The 25,368-nt window shown below is 34.9% G+C and overlaps 3 protein-coding genes and 1 pseudogene across 5 annotated transcripts; 2 read left to right on the top strand and 2 right to left on the bottom strand.

The window, feature by feature from the left end:
* On the top strand, positions 1-8,675 carry LOC111312955 (condensin-1 complex subunit CAP-D2-like; annotated as a pseudogene). Its single transcript, XR_016326333.1, has 16 exons — positions 1-380; positions 475-634; positions 728-1,878; positions 2,042-2,233; positions 2,773-3,414; positions 3,548-3,724; positions 4,155-4,222; positions 4,320-4,541; positions 4,630-4,729; positions 4,832-4,943; positions 5,025-5,082; positions 6,022-6,173; positions 6,253-6,450; positions 7,387-7,554; positions 7,631-7,726; positions 7,859-8,675. The product of XR_016326333.1 is annotated as a condensin-1 complex subunit CAP-D2-like (transcript).
* Positions 8,676-8,838: 163 nt separating this feature from the next.
* On the bottom strand, positions 8,839-12,481 carry LOC111311461 (eukaryotic translation initiation factor 2 subunit beta-like). The gene is made up of 10 exons (XM_022910857.2): positions 12,323-12,481; positions 12,148-12,179; positions 11,705-11,813; positions 11,444-11,493; positions 11,311-11,365; positions 11,107-11,198; positions 10,574-10,719; positions 10,029-10,171; positions 9,832-9,917; positions 8,839-9,118 (listed from the first exon to the last, which is right to left on the bottom strand). Exons 2-10 carry the CDS (start codon positions 12,172-12,174, stop codon positions 9,041-9,043), a joined length of 786 nt encoding a protein of 261 aa, XP_022766592.1. The 5' UTR covers positions 12,175-12,179; positions 12,323-12,481; the 3' UTR covers positions 8,839-9,040.
* Positions 12,482-13,647: 1,166 nt separating this feature from the next.
* LOC111311462 (tubulin-folding cofactor B-like) lies at positions 13,648-17,315 on the bottom strand. Of its 2 annotated transcripts, XM_022910859.2 has the most exons (9): positions 17,136-17,315; positions 16,866-17,017; positions 16,631-16,749; positions 16,402-16,463; positions 16,175-16,216; positions 15,762-15,895; positions 15,069-15,138; positions 13,924-13,986; positions 13,648-13,734 (listed from the first exon to the last, which is right to left on the bottom strand). In XM_022910859.2, the coding sequence occupies exons 1-8, from the start codon at positions 17,235-17,237 to the stop codon at positions 13,939-13,941; spliced, it is 729 nt and encodes a 242-aa protein (XP_022766594.1). In that variant the 5' UTR covers positions 17,238-17,315; the 3' UTR covers positions 13,648-13,734; positions 13,924-13,938. The 2 variants fall into 2 exon arrangements, with proteins under 2 accessions (XP_022766594.1, XP_022766593.1); XM_022910858.2 differs by lacking the exon at positions 13,648-13,734 and having other exon boundaries at positions 13,748-13,986; positions 17,136-17,310.
* A 450-nt stretch (positions 17,316-17,765) lies between these two features.
* CBL (cystathionine beta-lyase) lies at positions 17,766-25,359 on the top strand. The gene is made up of 13 exons (XM_022910846.2): positions 17,766-17,844; positions 18,477-18,645; positions 18,729-18,847; positions 19,418-19,488; positions 19,617-19,708; positions 20,035-20,122; positions 20,198-20,309; positions 20,651-20,747; positions 20,853-20,934; positions 22,448-22,565; positions 24,074-24,181; positions 24,264-24,366; positions 24,911-25,359. The coding sequence occupies exons 1-13, from the start codon at positions 17,776-17,778 to the stop codon at positions 25,084-25,086; spliced, it is 1,404 nt and encodes a 467-aa protein (XP_022766581.1). The 5' UTR covers positions 17,766-17,775; the 3' UTR covers positions 25,087-25,359.
* Positions 25,360-25,368: the final 9 nt, after the last annotated feature.

The following is a 25,368-nucleotide window of genomic DNA, read 5'->3' as shown; positions in this document are numbered from 1 at the left end:
ATGATTTCAATTATCAAAGTAATTTTATTAAATTTTGTTTCTTCTTTTGGTACAGGGGTATCCTATGATCTGTCTGATAAAGAGCTTTTCTGCATTGAAGAGCAATATGTGTTTGATCGCATGTACTGTTGGCTCGAGGTTTTTCCAGCCTCTCCCCATCTTGCAAGTTCATTCTTGTGGAAAGTCTTCGGTCCAATCTCAGTGTTCTCCTCCAAAATGTGGATTCACTGATCCGTGTTTCTCAAGGTCAGGATGATGATGAAACTCTGATGCTTGATCGTGTCACTTCATATCGTAATGCTTTTAAAATTTACACATTCTTTCTCCTCCACGTTATTTTGACCGAGGAGTCTAACACTGGTTCTAGTAACAATCCAAAGGTATAACCCCCGCTGCCCTTTTCCTCCCTTGCTATATTATTGCCATTGTTGGTGTTATCCTATGTTTAATAGTTTTGGTTGGTAATTTCTTCAGGTGACAGCTAGTAGTCGTAAGAAGCAACCATTAAACTCATTGAAATGGGAGTTACAAAGGGCCGGTTGCTTAACCTGATTGCGAACTCACTAGAGATAAACCTCGCGTTGCTCTTTGGATCAGCTGACCCAGATGAAAATTATCTATCTTTTATTGTAAAGTAAATTAAGACGTGTAACTAATCCTACAAGCTATTAGAAGCTCTTTCTTTTTTTTAAAATGAAATTTACTTATTCTGATTTTGGTTTTGCAGAAATGTGTTTTCTCTGTTTGAGAGTGCCATGCTTCTAAAGGACTCAGAAACAAAAGATGCTCTATGTCGCATCATTGGGGCTTGCGCCACAAAGAACCACTACACAGAGCAATCATCTGCTTCAATCTTGCACCTAATTCATAAATATGACTTTGTTGTTACTCACATGGCTGATGCTGTTGCTTTGGCTGAGAAGAAGTACGCTGATGGAACACTTGCAAGTTCCCTTATCAGAGAGGTAGGGAGGACTAACCCCAAGTCCTATTTGAAGGATACAGCAGGGGCTGAAAATGTTGGGCGCTTCCTGGTGGAGCCTGCTGATCGACTACCAAAGTTAATGTCGACTAACATTGGACTTTTGGTGGTGAATCTTATAAGATAAGAATTGCCCTTGTAGGTGTTTTGCGTAAACTAGTTGCAAAAGCATTTAATGATGTTGATGGTGAAATGAGTTCTAAATCTGTTCATCTTCGGACCAAGCAAGCCGTGTTGGAAATTTTGCTTGAGCGTTGTAGAGATGTTTGGGCTTATACAAGGAGCCGAGTTGTTCAAGTTTGGGCTGAGCTATGTGAGGAGCATTCTGTTTCAATTGGTGTATGGAATAAGGTTGCAGCTGTTGCTGCTGGGAGATTGGAAGATAAGAGTGCCATTGTTAGAAAATCTGCATTAAATTTACTAATCATGATGTTGCAGCATAATCCTTTTGGGCCACAACTCCGAATAGCTTCATTTGAAGCAAATCTAGGGCAGTACAAGAAGAAGCTAAACGAGCTTGAACCAGATAAATTGTCTGAACGCATGAAGGATGGTGTACTGATGAGAGTGAGGTTGATAATGCAAATGCTGAAGAGGTGGCCAACCACCAGCCTGAGAGTTTAACTGATAGTTTACCCCATATGGAGCAAGAGATTGCTAGTAAGGATAGTTCTGTGCCAGATGTTGGGAACTTGGAGCAGACTAAGGCCTTGGTTGCCTCTCTCGAGGCTGGTTTGAAGTTTTCTAAGTTTGTATCTGCCACAATGCCAACACTCCTTCAATTGATGGTTTCATCTTCTGCTACAGACGTTGAGAACACAATTCTCTTGCTGATGAGATGTAGACAATTCCAAATTGATGGTGCAGAAGCCTGTCTCCGCAAGATGTTGCCACTGGTGGGCTTTCATTTGTTTTCATTCCTTCATGTCTATGTTTTCTTCTAATTCTACGTTTTTTTTTTCCTTCTTTTTGTGCTTTTGAGGTGGTCTATCCTGTGAACATGACTTCTTTTACTAACCTTTGACACAAATAGTACATGATCTGTTGTGGATTTTTCAGGTATTTTCTCAAGACAAATCCATATATGAAGCTGTAAAGAATGCTTTTGTAACAATTTATATTAGGGAAAATCCAGTAGAGACTTCTAAAAATCTTTTGAATCTAGCCATAGCTTCAAATGTAGGGGATCAAGCAGCCCTCGAGTTCATTGTTGGTGCTTTAGTGTCTAAAGGTGATATATCCAGTGGTGCGGTATGTTCTCTTTCATGCCTTTAGAATAACCATGTTGATTTGAATTATGATCGTTCCTTTATTTATGGAAACCTAGAAAGGTCAACCCTTCCTTGGAATTGTGATCTTCTTTTGTTTCCATGAATGAAATAGAAGTACAAGTATTGTACGTCTCCAGAATGTGATGACAATTATGGAAGTTCTGTAGGTTTGTAATGAATGAATCCATGTCTTTTGGAACCATTTGCTTATAGATTTTAAGGCCATCTTTTATTTTGTAGATTCATATACGTAACTGGATTCACATGAAATGCTTTATCATGATTTTCATTGCTTAAATTTCTGTGTGGTTACCCAGTGAGGGATAGATTGAAGTAATTTATTTTAAGGAGGTGTTAAAGTATTGCCAAAGATAATTTAGTGCAGAGAGAGTCTGAATCATATTGTTGCATGTCGTTCCCTTTGGAGAGTTTTAGCTATAAAAATAATTATCTCATAGTTAAAAGTCTGCTTTAATGAATTCAATGATTCTTTTTCTTCATTGTGCCACTGTCTTGCAGATATCAGCGTTATGGGATTTCTTTTGCTTCAATGTTAATGGAGCCACTGCCAAGCAAAGTCATGGGGATTTAGCTATCCTCTGCATGGCAGCAAAATCATCTACTGCAATTCTTGGCTCTCACTTAAAAGACATTATTGACATTGGGTTTGGTTGTTGGGCTAAAGTGGAACCTTTGCTAGCTAGGACAGCATGCGTTGCTATCCAGAGATTGTCTGAAGTGGACAAGAAAAAGTTGTTAATTAGTAATGGCAGCCGCATATTTGGTGTTCTGGAATGCTTAATTATAGGCTTTGGGCTTCCAGATAATATATGGTATGCTGCAGCTGATAAAGCAATAGATGCAATATACACAATTCATCCAACCCCAGAAACCTTAGCTGCTGATCTTGTGAAAAAGTCCCTTGGTTCAGTTTTCGATGGTAGCAGAGGAGATACATTACATGACGACATTGTCAGTGGTAACTTCACTGTACTTTCCACCGTTCAAGTAGCAAAGCTTAGCAGATACTTATTTCTCACAAGTCATGTTGCCATGAACCAACTGGTATACATTGAATCTTGTGTTCGGAAGATCCAGAAACAGAAAGGTAATAAAGAAAAAATGGACGCTGAAGGTACAGCAAATGCTGAAAAACAAAAGGTAAGATCAGCTTCTAAATGTTCCTTCACTAGTGAGCTAGAGCACAGCCTATTATTTACTTCTTAATTATAAATTTATAATCTGATTTAAGGAAGCTATATTTATGAATTTATGATCTGATGATGTCCTACAGGATAATAGCATCAATGCTGAACTAGGTCTTGCTGCTTCTGAGGATGCATTACTAGACACACTTGCTGAAAGAGCAGAGAAAGAAATTGTTTCTGGTAGCTCCACTGAAAGGAGTTTGATTGGAGAGTGTGCACCTTTCCTCTGTAAGCTCTGCAGAAAATTTTCTTTGATGCTGAAGGTGCAAGCTTCAACTTTTCCTTCCTCTATTTCCCTTCTTTCATTTTCCTATGGTCCTTTGGGTTCCATTATCAGCTTTCTCAATAAAGAGAATTGTGCACAGCAGTTATGACTTTATTTCTATACCATTTGAATTTATGACCGAAGTCATCTCCCTTCAAGGTATCATGTTAAAATGATTCATGACTTCGAAAATTTAATATCCTGACATTTGCAAAGTTCTTGAGAATAATCTCATGTATATAGATGGAAGACAAAATATAATTGTACTTGTACAATCATTAGTAAATTATTATAATGAATTCATTTTAATTTCTCATGGAAACAAAAGAAAGCAACTTCTCTTTTCTGTATTTGATTACTTGCATGCTTGTTATTTTCTACGCGTCAAAAATTTTGTTCAATAGATTGACTTGGCTTTCTGTTCTCAGTATCCAGTACTACAGGCCTCTGCAATGCTTGCCTTATGTCGATTTATGATTGTAGATGCCAATTATTGGTAACTCTCTCAATTTATATATCCTTCCATCTGTTATCTGCTATTTTAAGTCCAAAGGAGACTTTATGCCTAATTTTTTAATTGAATGAATTTCCAGTGATGAAAATCTCCAGCTTCTATTCACTGTTGTGGAGAATGCACCATCAGAAATTGTTCGTTCCAATTGCACTATTGCTCTAGGAGATTTGGCAGTCACTTGCCGAATCCGTTAGAACCATGGACAGAGAACATGTATTCTCGTTTAAGGGATCCTTCAGTTTCAGTTAGGAAGAATGCTGTTCTGGTGCTTTCACATCTCATACTAAATGACATGATGAAGGTCTGACAGGCTGGCTATCAGCAGCATACTCTTTCATTTTAGAGATGATAAAACTTTAGGGTTCTGATTCTGGGCATGTCTGGATCAGGTAAAAGGTTACATAAATGAGATGGCTGTACGAGTAGAAGATCATGATGAGAGGATCGCTAATCTGGCTAAGCTCTTTTTCCATGAATTGTCAAAGAAAGGTGAATTGTGATATTCAACCACTAAAATTGTAGAAATGACTAACATATATTTCCTCGAGTCAAATAGGTATTTAACAAATTTCTTTCTAATTATTTTGTCAGGAAGCAATCCGATATATAATTTACTCCCAGATATACTTGGCAAACTATCAACCCAAGATCTGCAGAAAGGGTCTGCAACATCATCCAGTTCTTAATTGGTTCCATCAAGAAGGTATACATTAATTTGTTTAGTTGATACTGAAATGAATGTTCTTTATAATGTCAATAACTTATTATCTATATTATTTTTCAGGACAAACAAATGGAATCACTTGTTGAAAAGCTCTGCAATAGGTTTAGTGGAGTCACAGGTATGCGATCTTTGATTCATTTAAATTCTCTTTGTATTTATTCATCTAAGATGATATTCTTCTTATAATATCCTCCTTTGAATATTACTATTATGTTGCTGAAAGTAAGACAAAAAACATGATTCTTTATTGTTAAGAAACTAGCATGCTTCTGGGGCCATTTTAGTCTTACTGCATTCAGTTGTTTTGATCTAGATGCATCAGATTGCATAAGAAAGAACAGTCTTTCTACTTGTTTGTAAAATGTCTTTGTTATTCATATTTTTGTAATATGTCAGATTAAGGGCCAAATTTACCATTCATCTTTGAACAAGTATAATTTTAACATTATACTTTTAATTTGGTTCAAAATGATAAAAAACTAATGGTAAACGAAAATTCTGTAGAATGTTCGGTTGATTCCTTACGAAATATTCATGTACTGTTACCTTTTGATATTAAAATTTTTCCCATATCCCCTGCGTTTTTAATAGATACACTTTATCCAGTCGGAAGATATACTTTCAGTTTAAGCTTCAAAATTTATGAATGTTATTTCTTGAGATCATTTCCTTTCTTTCTTTTCAAAGTTCTTTTTATAGTTTTTAAAATGCATTTCCCTTTTCTCTGGGCTGAGAACAATTGCATGAGCATAAGTGCTGCTGCAGATGAGGCTGTCTATTTAGTTGAAATAATAGATTATTTCAGAGCCATATTTTTCTGTTAACTTTTGTTGCCTTTAGTAGGATGTGCAGGATTTAGGAACCGGAGCGTCTTTTTCTCTCTAAATTATAGTATATAGGGTTCGAGAGAGCTGCAGCCTCCTTTTTTTCTCTACCTTTCTTCTGTTTGTTGCTACTTTGCTTCATATCACAAACAAATAATAATTAATTAATACTTCTTTCTCGTGAATGATATAAGCTAGATTTTCCTCACAATATGGTTCATCTTTTGCTGCAGATGTTAGACAATGGGAGCATATTTCTTACTGTCTTTCTCAGTTGTCATTCACTGAAAAGGGAAATAAAAAGCTTATAGAGTCATTTAAGACTTATGAACATGCCCTATGTGAGGATTCTGTGATGGATCGTTTTAGAAACATAATTAACAAGGTGCCCTATTTCCTTCAGTTTTTCTGGCCTCTCTTTTTAAACCAGATGAACATTTTCTCTTCACATTGGCTGCAAACAGGGCAAGAAGTTTGCAAAACCAGAAATGAAAGTATCCATTGAGGAGTTTGAGGAGAAAATAAGTTCCACATGGAAAAGAAGGAGCAAGAGGTTACAGCAAGAAATGCAGAAATACATTGACAGAAGGTTGGCAACATAGAAGGTTTTGTTATGCCCGTAAATGATGGAGAAGAAAGTGCAGAATCTGACATTTCGGAAGGTTAGTTCATGAGTTTAATCCATGTGCCTGTGACTTTATCTAATTTCTTGCTAGTTTCACTATCTTCTTATTTTTCTTGGATCTCTAACCTGGAAGTTTCTAGTTATAGTGTGTGGAAAATTGACTTACTGTATATTTAATTTTATTGTCGAGGGGCACCTTCATATTAAGGAATACAGATAAATAGAGAAAATGTCAGGAGTTGGTCTGCTGCAATGCAATTTACTTTGATACATCAGGCGGTCTAGTAAACAGTTAGATCTTAACATCTTCGTTAAGGATGCAAAGGCACTAGCCATTAGGTGAATATTTTAATTTGCAAAATTTTCGGACATGCTTTAATCGTACAATATATATGATGTTTGAGAGTTAGGATTGTGACTGGTGACTCTATTTATGTACTTAGTAGCATCCTGATTTTCTCATCCAGCGTGTTAGAGAAAGACAGAGCAAGGAAACTGTTATACTAGGCAACTCAATTACTTAGCTGCTGAAAATTGGTTAGTGAAAGACAGTGGTTACTAAAAATGGCTTCCAAGTTTTAAACTTTTCCTCCTATGGTCATCCACTCTAGCACAACAGATACCAAAATTTTCTGCAAATACAAGAACCAAAACTAATTTTAAATATCTCCTCTCTTTTATACGATAGGTGAAATAATCTTTGACATAATTTTATAATTATGATATCAGGATACCATGTGATATATCACAAACATAAACAAGTGTGTCAGTGTGTTAGATGGTAAGTAATTTCTTATTTCCACTCTAAGTTATTATGTTGTCAAGTGTGTCCCTAAGTACATGTATTACCGTAATTCTTTAAGCTCTTGTTTTCACTTTTTGCTTAGTGCTTCCATTTGGAGAAAATAGTTTCATACATTTACTTTAGATTTTTAAAATACATTCAAAGCAGTGAAGCTGGTATGTCTTTTAGGTGTTAGAGACGGTGAGGTCATTAATACAGCCATAGAAGGGTAAATCGAGTCTTTGGATGAATCATCATCATCACAAATTGTTGAGTCAGAGGAATCTTCCGGAGCTTCAAGTGAAGTGACTGAACAGGAAGAGATTGAAATTCAATCACTGAGAATTAATAGGAAAGGTAATTTGAGCTTTATAACTCTGTTGTTTGCAGTTTATTGAACGTGTTTGGTAAACATACTATGCCACTGTTATAGGTGTGCCCAGATCCCGAGTTAAAAAAAAGCCATGTGAAAGATCTGAAGGGTGACTTGTCCGTGACCTTCCAGAGAAATATCTGGTTAAAGAAAAAGGTAACTTCACTTTGTTTACTGGGCATGATTTACTTGAACTTCCTTTATATATATATATATATATATATATATTCATATTTAATTTGAGTAAACCCTATAGATAGAGGTTTTTGTTTTTTTGACCAATTACAGAGTTTTGGATATGGTTGCATACCATACCAACCATATCTAAATGTCATGGATTCAGCTGAAGTGCAAGATATGGATGATGAATGGTGGAATTAGGGCAGAAATGCTTGCACCATTTTGAGACAAGATGCTTTCGCATTTGATAGTGTTCCTTACTGATGGTATCATTGATGTCATGGCTTCTTTGGTCCTCCTGTTTTGGGTGGTTGGTTTACTTGAATTTAAAATTTGTGGAGGGACAAATTATGAGCACTGTCTAATGGACGGTGTAAGAAATCAAGGATGCAAGGCATTTGTCTTTTTCTTGTTTATGTAGGAGGAAGGGTCTTCAGGTGATTCAAAGAATATGGAACTTGTCCAATGAGATAGCTAGCCAACTGAGGTGTGATCTCCTATGGGTGTGACAAGGTTATTACATCTAACGTCAAGAATAAGGGTCTTCAATTTGTTACACTTGATCACTAGGTCAAGGAATACCTTTTTTTTTTTTTAAATTTTCTGGGTAGCTATAGTTTCTGCATCAAAGTTTAAGGAAATATTCGACAGTTCATAATGATTATGCAGGTAGAAGAATGAAATTAATCAGTTCAACACGTTTGGGTCATTACTTACTGAATGGGAGAAAGCCGGAAGTTCTTTATGTACTCAAAAGTAGGCAGCGGTGTTGGAATACACGGTTTGGCATGGACCACCCATCTTTTAAAACAAAAGGGTAGCGTTATTCTTTTGAAATGGTTTCACTGCCGTATATAATATATTTAGTTTGTCCTGTGAGCAATGAAAATGCACACGCCATGATATTGTGTTTCAATTTTTTGCATTTTCATTGTGCACTCGTTTTAAATACATCTGTTACCGTTCTGAAATGAATTGGAAGTGCAGGCACGGGATATTGCCTCCACATTAATCAATTAATCGATTAAGGCCCAAAACATTAAGATTCAAGTTTAAATAAAAACTTAAATTCTCAGAGAAATAAGCAATCAACCAAAACAAATACTCTCCACAACTTGATCACAAGAGGAAAAAGAAAGTCTCAAACACATTCCTTGATATCCATATTACTCACATAAGAAATCACTTTTATCAACAACCTCCTTATATTGTATGGGTAGATACTACAAACTTAAATTGATGTTCATAAATTTCTCGTGTCCGGATATCATTTTGGCCAAAGCAAAAAGCCTAAGTGCCAGCATTTCTACGGCCAACACGAGCAACAAAACCAGCTTTAATTGGAGCAACTGATCGTCCAGACCCACACTGCAACAATGAGATCAAAAGTTTTTAGGACAACAGCATGCAGAGGAAAAGTTAAAAAAAAAAAAAAAATCAAGACAACGCAAACACCCAGTCAGCCAGTCAGACAAAGTAGTCAGTTCCCAGAACATAAGCCTGCATAGTGGAAACACTTGCTAGTAATGCAACTGCTCAATACTTTTTCATAAAATTGTTTACAAGCCTAAAAGCTGGAATATAGACAAAGACCAAGATGGTTCCCTACCACATAAGCATGGCCATCAAATCAATTTAACTGGAAACTAAAACTAATATTCCAAATATATGGTACGACTTAATAATATCCACCATCAGAAATCAGCTTTATGTGATGACCAGCAAGTCTAGGCATCAGATTTGTTATTTTTATTGTCATCAGAGTGAAGATCCAATAATGTAGGCGACTCTTAATCATCATACACCTTCTTAAAGCTCAAATTCATTACTAATTGCATCATTCAAACCAAAGCTATATGCAGACTATCGTGCATGTTTAACACAGTGAGAAGATAAAGTTAGGTCAGTCCAACCTACCAAATGAGTATGATCACCTAATCAATAAAAAATATAAGAACTAGAGGTAATAACATAATGAGAAGAAAAGAGTTCTATACATACATAATCAACCAATGCAAATGAGAGCATAATCATTTGACATGAAGGATGAAAGGGTTGGAGAAGAATATGAACAATATTACCTTCTCACATCTGAGAAAGAAAAGACGATTCTCCTTTGAGAGTATTGTATCTGGACTTTTGCATCCAAGGCAAATAACGTACTCATCTGAGAGGAGAAAACCAAATTTACAAAGGAAGTCAATCAAAATATTTGCAGCTAAAAGTTTACATTTACCATCGTTCAATATAAGTTAGCATGAAAAGAAAAGGTACTTACTGATATAACGCCTAAGAATCCCTTCAAAATTTTTTGGTGCAAACCTGCCCTTAACAACCAACCTCTGCTGCCCATCAAGTGATCCACTTGTCCCTAACTCAGCAAGCAAGAAGGCCATGACATGATCTGGTTGTCGATGCATCCTAAAAGATTTACCCAGCCAACAAGTTGTTAGAGAGGATGCGGTGTTTGATATGAAACTTGGCCACCCAAATTTGCAAATAGAACACCATCAAATGGTAAATTCAACTTCAATAGCTGAACATTGTCCAAGTGCAACCAGGAGTAGAAATATTTGTTTTTCCCAAATATGATTAACTCCTAAGTGAAAGATTGTCGGAATGAGGACATCAGGAAGCTATTAATACAATATGAAGCATGATCCACATGCGAGCAATATATTTTTATAGAATAAATAACAAAAATATCCAGATTCTAAAAATTTCCCTTAAGAGATATAAGATCCTCGGCCATCCCAAATAGCACAAATACTCTATTTATAGCTGAATAGAGTACATAACACAGGAAAAAGAGCAATAACATACGTCTTGCATAGATCCATGAAATTCACAAATACAGTTTTCTTGGTGCCTTCACGAAGAACTTGTGGAGGCCTCATAACAGTTCTACGCCTATCTCCAGCAAGCTCAGGGTTGTTCTCCCGGAGAATGTTAAACACCCGACCAAGAAGCTGCATGCATCACATCAATAGAAGGTTAAACAATTTATCAATGGCACAACAGAGGAAATAGCAATAGAAACTCAATAATTTTCAAGTATGCTATGAAAAGTGAAAATTGAAAAGCCAATCCTGTTAGAGATCTGGTAGCCACCAATCACCGCCAAATAAGATAAAATTCTCTAGAATTATGAAGAGACACAAAGACAGCTATATAATCAGTAACCTTCAAGATACATAAAAACATCCTCCAAAATGGATTGTTGTGAATGGTGAAATTCTTAGTTATATGAATCTCAAGATCCCATCAAGTACAACTAATAGGTACATTACCATGACAAGGTTATGATATCCAATCAAGAATGCAAAAACGGTAACACATTGAGATACGCACTATACCTCTTCATATTCATAATCACGATCACTTCCTTCCCAAGGAAAACGTTGTTGCAAGACAATGCCGTCACCTTCTTCATCTCCATTAACATGATCTAGATAAGAAGGAAACCAACATATAAAAAATATCAATTACAAATTTTAAGCAAGACATGCGTCCAGTTCACAATATTACCAATCATTAATTTAATGAAAGAAAATTCTAACCATCAAAATCATCTCTGGCATCCTGACTTTCCTCTTCGAATGTACTGGTCTCTACCTAAATATCATAGTAAACACAATTAGTTGATTGAGAAGCAACCATACATATCTATTAATTTAAAGCATGCAGACTTACTTGTTTCTTCTTCTTCTTTTTCAGGTTGCTAAAGTCAAGGCCATCAGAAACTGTAAGTAAAGAGAAATAAAACTGAGTCTCCTAGCAAAAAATAGCAGACTTCTAGGGCGCCATCTGGTTGATGCTTTTGATTTTTTGCTTTCCACCCTTTGTCTTTCGTTTTCTATTATATTTTATATTTACTTTATCTTTCACTCATTTTTTTTAGAAGTATCAACCAGACAAAGCCCAGGAAAATGAAGAAATACTTGGCAAAAGTACCAGACAAGGCTTCAGTTTTCTCGGCTAACTTATCAACAGAATCATCTGCAGGGTCCTGTATCACAACCTTCTTCTTCTTCTTCTTTTTACTAGGATCGAATGGCGCAAGCTCAACAAAAGAAATCCATTAATTAGAAAAAAATGGAATTGCGTAATATAGATCATGCTTTTGTGTGAATAAAGCATAATTTCCTTTTCCATTAATTAGTTTACTTTCCATAAATCGTAAAATTTACAACTTGGAATAGAAAAAAATATAAATGATTTTATTCCTTTCAGTGGATTAGAATTAAAAAAAATAAAGGAAAAAGAAATTCCATAACAAGTTAACACGTTTCAATACACAATCTTACACAAATATTAAAAGTGAACTAAGTTAATCTTATTATCCCATTAATTACAGAAGAAAGACAGCCAAATAAAGAAAGAAGAAAGACAGCCACCTCATCCCTCACTTCATCGTCTTCCATGATTGCTGCAAAAGCAAATAAAATTAAAAGAAAAATCAGAATAAAGGATCGAAAATAGATATTTTTTTTTAAAGAAAAGAAAAATCATAGAAGCTATGAAGCACAGAAATTGGTCGCATGGATAGGGCACAAAAGTGAAAACACGAACCTTGGTGTTTGGCTTTGCTTGCCTTTAGATGCGAACGCAAGCCTCAAATCAGAGAACAAAAGAAATTGTTGATTTGGCAGATAAGTGAAACTAGAGTAAGACGGCCGGCTTTTGGAACAGAAAGGGTAGGGTGCTCGCTTTTTCTTGGGTTACAGTTACGGAGAAAAAAAAACCTATGGACTAAATTTATAGGGCAAATAAAACTAGGGCTTGGTGTAATGTGTTCTTAAGCATAGTGGCCCATTTAGTAAGCCCGTATTTTTAAACAATACTTTTCCTTTTTAGGCTTTCTTTTCTGCAAGGCACTCCAAGATACTTTCAAGATTTGTCTCGACCTTTGCAATTCAAGATTTTACTTTTCGATGACTGTTCACAAAAATCAAACTTTAATTGATGAGAGAAGAGAGCTCTTTCCATTCTGTTAAACTATTCAAACAATTTTGGCCACTAGTAATTCTCTACATTTTGTCTTAAAAGTTAATGGATTGCCAATTGCTTGTTCAAATTTGGAGAAAAAGGAAATGATTATATTCATCAAGTTAATTATTATAGTAAGTATATAAATGTATAATTAACCATGTGCATCTTCTCATAACTCAATTTTTGTTTTAACTGAATCTCTATTTTGACAGGTGAATTTTAGGGGGTTAAAAACTGGGCCTGGTTCACGCTAAATCTGTCAAGATTGCTCTGCTTGAAGGCTAGGTTCTCTCCATGAATATTTTGTTGTGAGCTTCCTTTGTTACTTTCTCCATTTCTTGCTTTATTTACTTTTTTTTTTTTTGGTCATTAATGAAAATGAAAGGAGAGAGACAGAAGAGAATCAGAGATCACCTTGTTCACTTTTCCAGCATGTTAGTCGTTTCATATTGCAAATTCAGAATGTTGCTTAATTGCTGAATATCACATTAAACTACAACCATCGGAATTGGTTTGAGCCACAAGGGTAAAAGATGTGGCCTGTTCTCTGCAAAGAGTTTGCATCTCCACTTTCTTATTTTCCTGCGCTACCAAATCTTCCCGAACCAACAATGTTTCTAAATGACGACAACCAGTCACCTGTTGGCTCAACATCCTGAATACAGTGTGTTTGAAAGCACCAGTTACCGCAAGGTGAGTACAAAATCCTTTGAACCAAAGATTCAATATTATATTCCAATATCACAGAAAAAGCTGGTGCTTTTCACGTGAGCTTTATTTGCATGCCTGGTTTTGGCCTTAAAAGAGTGAATCACTAAAGGAAAACATAGCTTGAAAGATTCCATAAACCTCAACACAAATCAATTTGTATTTTTCAGCAATCAAACGAGGAGGATAGCCCAAGATAAAAATGAAACAAGAAGTATCTCGGTAAAAGCAAAATTTAGTTATCATCCTTTTATCCCCTTTCTGGGATCTTTTCTATTCCTTTCCTGCAACAAAAAGTCAAAGAAGCCAGCATAAATATATTACAGACAATCTTAAAGTTTCTTATCTTGCAAACAATCTCACACATCATGCCCACAACAAATATGTTACAATAATATCAAATATAAATGAAAAATCATTGCCAATCTCTGTAAGGTTATTGATACTGCATGGAAATAGATATGTAGTAGTACCCTTTCACGACCACATTATATTTCATCCTCCTCAAAAGGATTTCGTTCAGGATAGTCACCAACCTGGAAATGACAGGAAAGTGCCATTCTAAGTTTCGAATCAATAAAAGCAGTAGTACATGTAAAAGGGTAGGAGACCCCAAATATTTTACTGACAGAGTACCACTCCTGGACTTTGGATATAAAAAAACTTAAGCTAATTATTAAACATAGATGCACAATCTTTTCTTTCATGAAAGAAAAAAAATTAAAGACAAAAATAGAGAGTTCATCAGCTGTTTGGATCGACTTGTTAAATAATCAACAGAGAAGTCTCACACACTTCTTTCAAATGTAAATCAAGAAGAGAACTCACTAATTTGCCCTTATGGCTTAGTCACTTCATAGGATGGCATTTGGCATAGTGGCACTAGTATGGTTCTTAGATCCAAATCTTTCAGAGCAAAAAGAATATTATTACTGGGTTCCCTAGAGTAAAATCTGCAAAGAAATAATGTCTACTAAGTTTATCCCATCTTTTAATCTGCCTATCACTTTTTCTGTCCCATCCACTACCATAAATCAATTAGCAGTCAATGTTAATTTCGCTTTTCTATTTGTAATTATGCTACAAATAACAATTAAGAAAACAAAAAATAAATAAAAAAGTACTATTAAGGTTAAGTAGCAGACTAACGGACAATGAATTATAATGTAGTAAACTTGCTTTCTCAAAGTTTGTTCAATTCCCTCATGGACTAACAACTTGGGAGAACGGGAATAGAACATGCACTATGTCTTTCATTTACCATAAATAAACTTTTAGAAAAATAAACTTTTAGAAAGATATTGTACGTAAAGGACTAGAGCCTAAGGGATCTATTCAAACCCTCAAAAATTGGCTACAAGAAAGAAATCAAATTCTCCCCTGCAGTACATGGATTTTTTTCTTCACTGAAGTAGGAATATTTATTCTCAGATCTACACACTACCTCATGAAAAAAAAAATTCCTACTTAACAATTTGGCATATGACACTATTCTTCTACGTATATATGCATTAAGAGATTTGCAATAGGATGTATATCTACCTAAATTATTTCAACTAGAGAAGGCCACAGAAGAACCCCAAAATGCATACATCACTTAACATATTTGCATACGAACCTTTACTTTGTCAGGCCTAACAATTGCACCACAAAGCGGAGGGCACTGAAAATATCGGGTTCCTTTCACACTGCAATATGACCAACATGACCAACAGATTATGTAAAAAAAGAAAAATGAATAGTAAAAAGAAATGACTCTGATAGAAGAATTTACTCCACAATGTCTAGTTCAAGCAAGAAACAAAAACTAAAGCCCAGGCAGTTGACAACATGAATTTCAGAATGGCATAAAGCTACAATTCATAATGTTGATGGAAACAAGGAATGCTACACTAAGCATGTCATGGTCTTGTGAATGAGGCCCTGAATATAGATCTTTTATACTTTGTTATGAAACTATGATGAAAAATGTCAACTCAATCCAAAAGGTTCCCCTTATGATTTCCCTACACTGTTTGTCCATCATTAAACTCAAAGCATTAAAATGGTATCCTTTCATTTAGATAAAAATGCCTCCACATAAGATATATTATTTAATGTGGATCCTCAATCCTAATAGGATTACCAATTTAATGCATCCATTTTTTAAAATCCAAACGCATTCAACATGAATAAATTAAATACCATTCTTTAAAAAGACATATGATTGATAAAAAATATCAATCCTTCTAAGAGTTTCTATCACACAACAAAAAGTACCATATAACAAGAACATTATGGAAAAAAAAAAAAGAATATAGAGTTTACATACACGCCATCATGTTTCCCTAACGGTTCATCATACTGAACTCCAATCCAGAAGCCTGGCCCTAATGCTTCTGCTCGACCGACATATTTGACAACCCCTCTTTTCTCCCCTGGTTCAACTTCACATCTGTCTCCTACCTGATTTGAAACAATGAGAAGAAAAGCTATGATGCATAAGTTGAAGCAAGCTGGCAAAACAACCCAAAACACATTTGATATGTAGGGAAATGGGGGGAAAATTATCAAGGAGGTTCTTCAATCCTGAAAAATAGGATGCAAAACAAATTTCTAGAAGTAACATACTCATAAAACTACAGTTGGTCATAGGTAAGCATTATCGAGCATAGTATTGAATATACTATTCAGCAAAAAATGCTAAGTACAGTTGAAGAAGAGAAAAGTAAATATACAACCAACCTTGATATTTGCACAGAGGTCTTCCATGTAGTTATCCGACATCTGTAAAAGAATTCAAAATCCAGCACGACCAAGACAGAAATAGCAGCAATTTATACATGATTTCACTTTGTAATAATGCAGTAGGAATCCTTGCTATTGACAACTTGCATGTAATGCTAGTTGATGCTGTTAAGGCAGCCTATAGCTACCAATATATATTTATATATCAAATAAGAGATACTTACTTTATTTCTAAATGCTAATGGATTTTGAGATGCCATCTTTTCCTTGAATTTCCTAAAAGTACCTGAAACAACAAAGAAGTTTAAACCATTGCAACTAAATGCCAAATTAAAACGAAACAAAAGTAGAGGATAACAATTTCAAGTCAATAACATAGCCGAATCGGCTTTTACAGATAGCTTAACTAACTTATAGCCGAATCGGCTTTTGCAGGTAGCTTAACTAAATTACCTGAACGTTTATTGTATTCATCTTCAGAAATGGAGTACTTTTCGACTAATGAAGTATCTTCAAGCAATCCTCCAGAGGTTACTGATGAAGGATCAAGATCTACAATGTGCATTCGGAACCTTTTACAGTAAAAGGATGGAATTAAAAGGCAATAATTTATATGTTTTAAAATGTAAATTGATAAAATTAGATTTAAAAACACAAATAAAAATAGAGGAATTGGCAAAAGACTAACCCATCTAGTGGAGAATAGAAACCGAGAGGCCTTGAATCATCACTTAAATCACAAAGTTTATTTTTAAAATCATCAAAGAGCTCTAGCCGCATTGAATTTACCGAAGTCCCACATTTCTTCCACAGCTTCTCTTTCACTGCTTCCACGCTCATCTTGAAACAAATTAAATTTGTTCAACCTAACCTTGTTTCTTTTTTTTTTTTTTAATATTTTGATAAAAAAGAACGTCAGGAATAATTTAAAGTTAAAGAAATTGTTGAAAAATGGAACCTGAAGAAAGAAGCGAATGTCGGCGGCGAAGCTTTTGAGGTTGGAGTGAGTGACTCGGAGCAGCACCGAGCCATCGCCCTCAATTTGCAACAGCGACGCCATGAATCCTTCGATATTTTTTGGGTTTAATTTTGAGAATTCAGATGTAAGTAACTAACGACATGTGCCTTTCTTTTTTAGTTTTCATAGCGACAGACAGAGTTCAAGGTCAAAGGGTAAAAAATTTTCCATTTACTAGACTTTTACGTGGCATTTTGGTATAAGTAATTTTTGGTTTATCGTTGAAGGTTTATTTAAACAGTTAAAGAGTCAAAACATTCATTTTAAAACAAAAGGATAAAAGTATCCTTTAACAAAAGTGAGACGCCCTACGGTGTCGTTTTATTACGAGCCAATAACCATTCGACAGACGCCGTTTGTTTAAACAGTAAAAGAGTCAAAACATTCATTTAAAAAAAAAGGATAAAAGTGTCCTTTAAAAGTGAGAAGCCCTAAACTAACCGTTACCTTCCTACGGTGTCGTTTTATTACTTGCGCTTGTATTATCAGCACCGTGTAATTTTGTTATTGGTAAATAGGGTCACTGTAAATCCAAGCCCTTAAAACCTAAACATAATCTTCCGGACATTTGTTTTGGAAAATGGCGTCATCACTCGCTCCCAAGCCTTTCTTTTCCTCCTCGCTCTATTCTGATCCTTCCTGCAACAAAGTAAGTCTCTTTTTCCTTTTTCATTTTTATGTTAACAGTAATTTTCCCTTCAAAATCATTTTCTGTTTTCTTCTTTCGGTTTCAAATTTCTGTAACTGGTGGGCGTAGTTCTGATGATGCCTTGTTGAGCTGTTATGAATTGGGCTTTGGTTGATGAGGGAAAGCTTTTATTCTTTTTTGTCTTTTTTTTTTTATTTACTAACAAATTTACATTGCTACTGATAATTGAATTCTATTGAGACTTCAAAACTATTACTATAAAACATTATATTCGATTGTCTTTGTTGAATATATAATAATGTATTTAAAACGTATCGTCTAATTTTTTCTTTTTTACTTGTAGAAGCAAAAAAGAAAAAGTCTTTTTGGAGCTAAAAACAAATAACGGAACTTTTTTATAATTAAAATTTAAAATTGTTTTTGGATAAATTCGTGTCTTTTTATTTTTGATTTACAATAATTGTGTTATAATTTTTGTTGAACTTTTGTCGTTTGTTCATTGTTAATGGCTTATGAATTTCTTTCTTAATAACGTTTTTAAGAAGCAAAATCAAGCAATCAAGTAGAGCCTCTGCAGTCTAATAACTTAATCAATTGCCCGAAGGACATGATTCTATTTGTTATTTGTGTAGGGTTCTTTGCTAGAGAATTTCCCAAGAAGTTTTCAGGTTAAGAAGGAATTAAATTTAGAGGGAAGGTGGGTGTTGTCTGCAAAGCAATTCAGATTGCATTGTTCAGGGCACAAGGACATGGATGTGAGTGCTTCAGTTTTAGCTGATTCTGTAACTGAGTGCTCAACTGGTTTGTGCCATTCTTTTATGGTTTCTTAATTTATGGGACTTTGCTGTCTGTAATTATTAATTTATTTATTTTATATGTTGCAGAACTGGATGTTGAGGAGCAGGCGCCTAGCATTTCAACATTATTGGTGAATATTGATAGTAAGTTTGATCCATATGGTGCAATGAGCACACCACTTTACCAAACAGCTACATTTAAGCAGGTAAGCCTATTGAGATATTTAGTTTGCATTATCTTTTAATTGTTTATCTATATGCAACACTCTGGGAACAAAGGAAACTTAAGAATTTTATGAATTTCTACGGTTTAAATGGTTCTGCTAGTTTGATGATTCTCGTACAACAAGCTTTTGTAGTTTGATTCATTTATTGAATTTCTACCATACTGTGTCAATTTTTAAGTTTATAGGTTGAACCGTTAAAAGTATTAATGAGATGACACATAGCCAAGATTGATTTGGTTTCTGCTTTCTGTCTCAGCCGTTTTGATTGGTTTTTCATGTAGCCTACATTCTGACATCAGTCCTCTCATTTTTTATTTTATTATATGATGTAAATATGGAAAATCCAGAAAATATATATCTAGTCTCTCTCTCTCTCTCTCTCTCTCTCTCTCTCTCTCTCTCTCTCTCTCTCTTGTGCACACAAATGCACATGCTCATATGCTCATTATATACAACAAGACCGGCATGCTTATTATTTATTTCCTGCCTATATGTGGCATCTAACTCGGGTGAGACTTTGATTACTGTGTATTATACTTTCTTTTGAAGCCTTCGGCAACTGAAAATGGCCCATTTGATTATACTAGAAGTGGAAATCCTACGCGGGATGTTTTAGAAAGGTGTAATTTCACATTGCCATGCTCAGAATAGTTGAAGGACTTTTATCCTTCATCAGTGAAACCAACCATTTCACCTTCTTTCATTTACTTTTCTGGAGTGTTAAATTGTTTTTATTCTTATTTCATAGGCTCTTGGCAAAGCTTGAGAAGGCTGATCAAGCATTTTGCTTTACCAGTGGAATGGCTGCTTTGTCTGCTGTTACTCATCTTGTTGGAACTGGTACCTTTTTTTTTTACTTTTGCTTTTTCCTTTTTGGAGTATATTTCATTTGAGTTTTATAATGCTTATAATCTCTTACGACAGTTTGAAACTTGCTATGCTGGTATTTTCTTATCCACATTACAATCTTTCAATCTACGTGTTGCCCTTTCCTATTTGGTATGTAGTTATAAGAGTCCGACTTTTTCCTTTTTGTTCATGGTCCTTGATCCGGGCATGTTTTGCATGGTTATTTGTTCGAATTTATAGTTTATTTCTGTAAATGCCTTTCATTCCTTTCATGCAGTTTAAGCAAACCTTAATAAGATTGTCTTTTTTCCTTTTAGGCCAAGAAATTGTTGCCGGAGATGACATCTATGGTGGCTCTGATCGTTTATTATCTCAAATAACTCCAAAATCTGGAGTTGTGGTTAAGTTAGTATTCTCTTCTTTTGATCACTGTCATCGTACTGCTACAGAAATCTGAGATAAATTGCTTAAAATGTTTAGACGAGTAGACACCAGTGATCTAGCCAAAGTTGAAGCAGTTGTTGGCCCCAAGACAAAGCTCGTGTGGCTGGAGAGTCCAACCAACCCTCGACAACAAATTGCTGATATTCGTGTGAGACATTTTTCTTTTCTCAAATTATATATCTTTTTATTGACAAGAATGCTTAGATTTTGTTGATTTCTTAGTTACACTTGTCAGATATATGTCAATTTGTCATTTTGCTAAAATGCATTAATCTAATAATGCATATCTGTTATGTTTTTCTGCACATGAAGGTATAAAAGGGTTGTGGATGATTTAATTTGTTGTCAGTTTTTATACCGTGAATCATTTTTGTCATGGTTTTATGTGTGCGCTCCTTTATACTTAAATTTGTTCTTCATTGCTGAAATCATAATTGCAAGGCGCAACATCTAATAGCAAAATGTTTTTTCCTGTCTGTCTAATTCCAGAGAATTGCCGAAATGGCTCATGCTTTTGGAGCTCTTTTGTTGGTAGACAACAGCATTATGTCTCCGGTACTATCGCAACCATTGGAACTTGGAGCAGGTATCAACAATATACATGGCTTTGGATTCAATTTTAAATTTTTTAAGGGAATATGATTACATGCTTCAGATTATTGGTAATTTTGATTGGTTCATCCTATTTCAGACATTGTGATGCACTCTGCTACTAAATTTATAGCTGGACATAGTGACGTTATGGCAGGTGTGCTTGCTGCTAAAGGAGAGAGGTTGTAGTTCTTTTTCCATGCATTTCTGTTGTTCATCTTGGAGACTATACTTATCTTAAATTCATAATATACATTTAAATATTGATCAATATTTGATGATTTGAAGTCTTTATGACCATCATCTATGCCTTTATACTTGGACGTAGGCAAATCTTTGCTTTACCTTCTTTTCCTCTTGTTTTAGAAAAGGAAGAAATGGGTAATAATACTATGCTCTGTAAATTGAGGGTAAGACATTGAACCTCAAATATGCAATTGGAGGAGGGAGAAATATAACCTGATGATTTCCTGAAATTTTGATTGAAGGACTTCATATCCCAAATTCATTGTTGTTTCTCATACTTGATTGATGTCGTTGGAGCAGAAAAGACAATTGTTTAAGCTTTGATTGTCAAAGAATTGTTGCTGTTTCTGACATATGATGTAGAAGAGGAAGATGCTAATTGAAGGATTAAATTATTTGGGGGGAGGGTTCATTTTATTAGATTTTATAGGATCAATTGCATTTTATATATAATTTACCTTTTGTTATTTGGGTTGTCTATACTATTTATTCTTGCTTGGTTACTGAATACTAAGATTGTAGTCTACAATATACTTGGATATATTCAGTTTCTGATGATGAATTGTGTCTAATTATGTCTTGGAAGATTAGAGGATGGCCCCTATGTTATTCTTTCTTCAATTTTGAAGAACTAATTTTCTTCACATTTCTGCTAATGCTTAGGCTTTGCTTAGCAGGAAAGATGGAAAAATTTTAATTTAATGCATCAGTTTCATAATCACTTTCCTAATTTGTAGTAGTTTAACCTTTGGATTAACAAATTTTCATACTTACCTCTTTTTATCCTTCCTACCAAGCAAAGTCTTAGTTGGAACCTCTGCATTAGTTTTCTCTTAACCAGACGGTCTTTTCACTAATGTCCCCTTTTTGAGAATTCAAACATCAATATATTTAAATATAAGTATTATTGGAAGCATGTGAAAATACAAAGAATTCTAAATTGCCCACATTCTGCTTAACTTGTGTCCTAGATGAACTCATTCCTATGCTACATTAAGAACAAAATCTGTACCGAGAGAATATGTACATGGAACTGTCTGTCTCTCTCTTAGGAGGTCTATCATCTCTACTTTCTTCTTACTCTTCCCTGCTCATAAAAAATGCTAAAGTCTTCATTTGCTTATTTAAAACATTAACCAACTGGTAGGACTTAAAAATTCTAGAATATAGCCAGAAATGTATCTTTCAATTTTGTGTGCCCAAATTCTTTTTTTTTTATTTAACTGTTTTAATTTTTTTTCCATGAATATACATATAAAAATGCTCATTCGTGGGAAAAAATTGTTTATTTGTATGCACTTTTCTTATTCGTAGTTGTTATCGTAAACTTTTTCTATTCTTCTACTAAAGTATTTAACCTCCACTTATTAATTAAGTTTTTATTGGCCGTTTTTCCTTACGATTACCTTCCCAATTCCTAATAGTTTTTTTCTTTTTTACTTTCACTAGCTTGGCAAAGGAGTTATATTTCCTACAAAATGCAGTTGGCTCTGGTTTAGCTCCTTTTGATTGTTGGATCTGTTTAAGAGGAATCAGGACCATGGCCTTGCGTGTTGAAAAACAACAGGTGATGCTTTAGACATTTTGAGTACTGTATTTAATTTTGTAAAGTAATTATTTGGTGAATGATGTGCTTTATTGTGATTTTTGCTATCTTCTGTTTGTTGACATTACATGACAATCTGCTTAATGTTGGACTTGTAGAAATGGAATAGCCTAGATATAAGCATTAGTTAAGACACAACTGATGTGACTAATTATGACAATTTATACAAGTAAACTTATGAGGCCTTGATATGGAGAAAGAGGGTTTCTGAATCTGCAAATCCCACCAAGTGTTAATGCTAAGTCATATGTGCTGTTGACATTACATGACAATCTGCTTCATGTTGGACTTGTAGACATGGAATAGCCTAGATATAAGCATTAGTTAAGACACAACTGATGTTACTAATTATGACAATTTATACAAGTAAACTTATGAGGCCTTGATATGGAGAAAGAGGGTTTCTGAATCTGCAAATCCCACCAAGTGTTAATGCTAAGTCATATGTGCTGAATGCTGGCAATTGAATAGCTAAAACAAATTGAAGTATTATGTGTTTAGATCACATGGTGAGTTGTTTGATCTAGCATGGGCAGTTTTATACTTAAGATATGTTTTTATTATCTTTGGTCTCTATCTCACGGGGTTGGATTAAGGTCTTGACTTGCTCATATGCTCTGTGTACCTTCTTTTTATATTTCTTATTGACATGGTGAACCTCAGCGCTTCCCTTCTCTCTTTCTGATTGCAAAATCATGTATATATGTATCTTTATATGTTTGTCTGCATGCTTTCATGATCTCATCTGATTGCTGTTACTGCACATGGCTACAAAGATTTAAAGTAAGAAGAAAGTTATTAGCTTAGAACTTACATTTTTTGGTAGATGTGGATTAAGCCTTGGACTACGCAATTGGAGGTAGCCCTCTCCCATCCCGGGATTCAAATTTGAGACCACCAAGTTGAAGTCTCAAGTTTTAACCACTGGGGCAAGAGTAAAGTTGGAAATTCTCCATTGGGGGAGGGGGGGCGTGATAATATATATATATAGTACAAGTAAAAATAGTTGAAACAATAATTAATATCAATGTTTTATCATATTGATTGAAAGGAAAATTTTTTAAATTATCATATTAGCGTACAAATTTCATAAAGGCAGGGCCAAAACAAAATTGTACCTCTCGTTGTTGCCAAGAAAGGGTGAAATTCATGGGATTTGAAGTAGCTGAGGGGCCCTGAAAGTTCCTGTACCCCCCTTCCCTCCCTGGTAGATTCGCCCCTGCCACTGGGTTATCCCCTTGATTCTGTTTAGATTTGTACTTTGATAAATTAGACATGTTGTTCTGTCACTGTTAACTGTATGCCAACATTATTTTTGCAGTGATCATCTAATTTAGTTAAGGCTATTGAAGAATTTCATTGCTTGCAGTGATCTTCAATCTTGCTATGTTACTATTTTCCCCATAGTTGCAATTGTTAAAATTTGCTTGAGTTCAAACTTGAAACTAAGGTTTCTGAATCTCCTACAGGAAAATGCACTGAAGATTGCTGAGTTCCTTTCTTCCCATCCACTAGTGAAGAAGGTTAACTATGCTGGTCTTCCTGGTCATCCTGGACGTGATTTACATTATTCTCAGGTACTAATGATGGTTGTAAATTCTGATTTCAACGTGCTTGTGCTTAATTTCCTAGCACTAAATACCAAACTCACTCTTGCAGGCAAAGGGTGCTGGATCTGTGCTTAGTTTCTTGACAGGCTCTCTGGCACTCTCGAAGCATGTTGTTGAGACTACCAAATACTTCAGCATAACAGTTAGCTTCGGTAATAATACTTCCTAACCAAAGTATATACGTGCCTTGCATAATCTTTTTTTTGAGCAATTGGTTTCTTTATGCATCACATGACAACCCTAAAATGATGACTAGACCTCTATTCTGTGAGGATCAATATTATTCTCCACAAATGTACAATGCTTTTATTGAACTTTCATTTCTTTGAGATGAATATTTTCTTAAAATGAAAAAAGAAGCTCCTTGCATTCACAAACACTTTTAGTGGCCAATCTGAGCTTTCAAATATCTTCTGAGATGGAATTTGTATCACTTGCCTTAAATGGATACCAATCCTTGAAGAAGGAAGAAAGGGGGAAAACCATATTGATGAGTCATAAAAAGAAATAGAGCAGAAACTAACTTCAGTGCAAATGTTTAATTCTCAGATGGTGTAGATGTATTCTTTGAGTCTTAAATGTTGATGGAACAACAAAAGATAGTTTCTAATATTTGATGCTTTTAGATGATTGTTAAATTTGTTGAAGCTTTTGGCTGTGATCAAAACTCACAATGTGATTGTCATTGATGATCAGGGAGCGTGAAATCCCTCATAAGCATGCCCTGCTTCATGTCCCACGCAAGCATACCAAGTGCAGTTCGTGAGGGTAGAGGTCTAACTGAAGATCTTGTTCGTATCTCCGTTGGAATTGAGGATGTAAATGACCTCATTGCTGATTTGGAAAATGCCCTCATAACTGGCCCTTCGTAGGCCATCAATATTTATTGGATGTTGCTTGGTGACTTGCATTTAGTTGTTAGCATGTTGTTAGTTTGCCAATAATGCATGTTGGTTTCTCTGTGTATTTGAATTAGGGGGCAGCTCAAAATTCTTCGTTTTCTTTCATTTGAGATGGTTTTTTTTTTTTTTTTAAAGCGTTTTAAGTGGCCAAGGCCAAGAGCGTTACTTTCACTATGGTACCTCAGAGAAAGTGCTATTATTCTTATTCTATGTTAAAAAGAAAAAAAAAAATTACCCTAATAATCTCTGTAT

This window comes from Durio zibethinus, chromosome 1 (genome assembly GCF_047325235.1).
Source record: "Durio zibethinus cultivar Kanyao isolate XHJ-2024 chromosome 1, ASM4732523v1, whole genome shotgun sequence".
In the NCBI taxonomy this organism is placed as follows: Eukaryota; Viridiplantae; Streptophyta; class Magnoliopsida; order Malvales; family Malvaceae; genus Durio; species Durio zibethinus.
The sequence above is the reverse complement of the archived record's forward strand: the minus strand, read 5'-3'. Positions and strand labels throughout refer to the sequence as shown.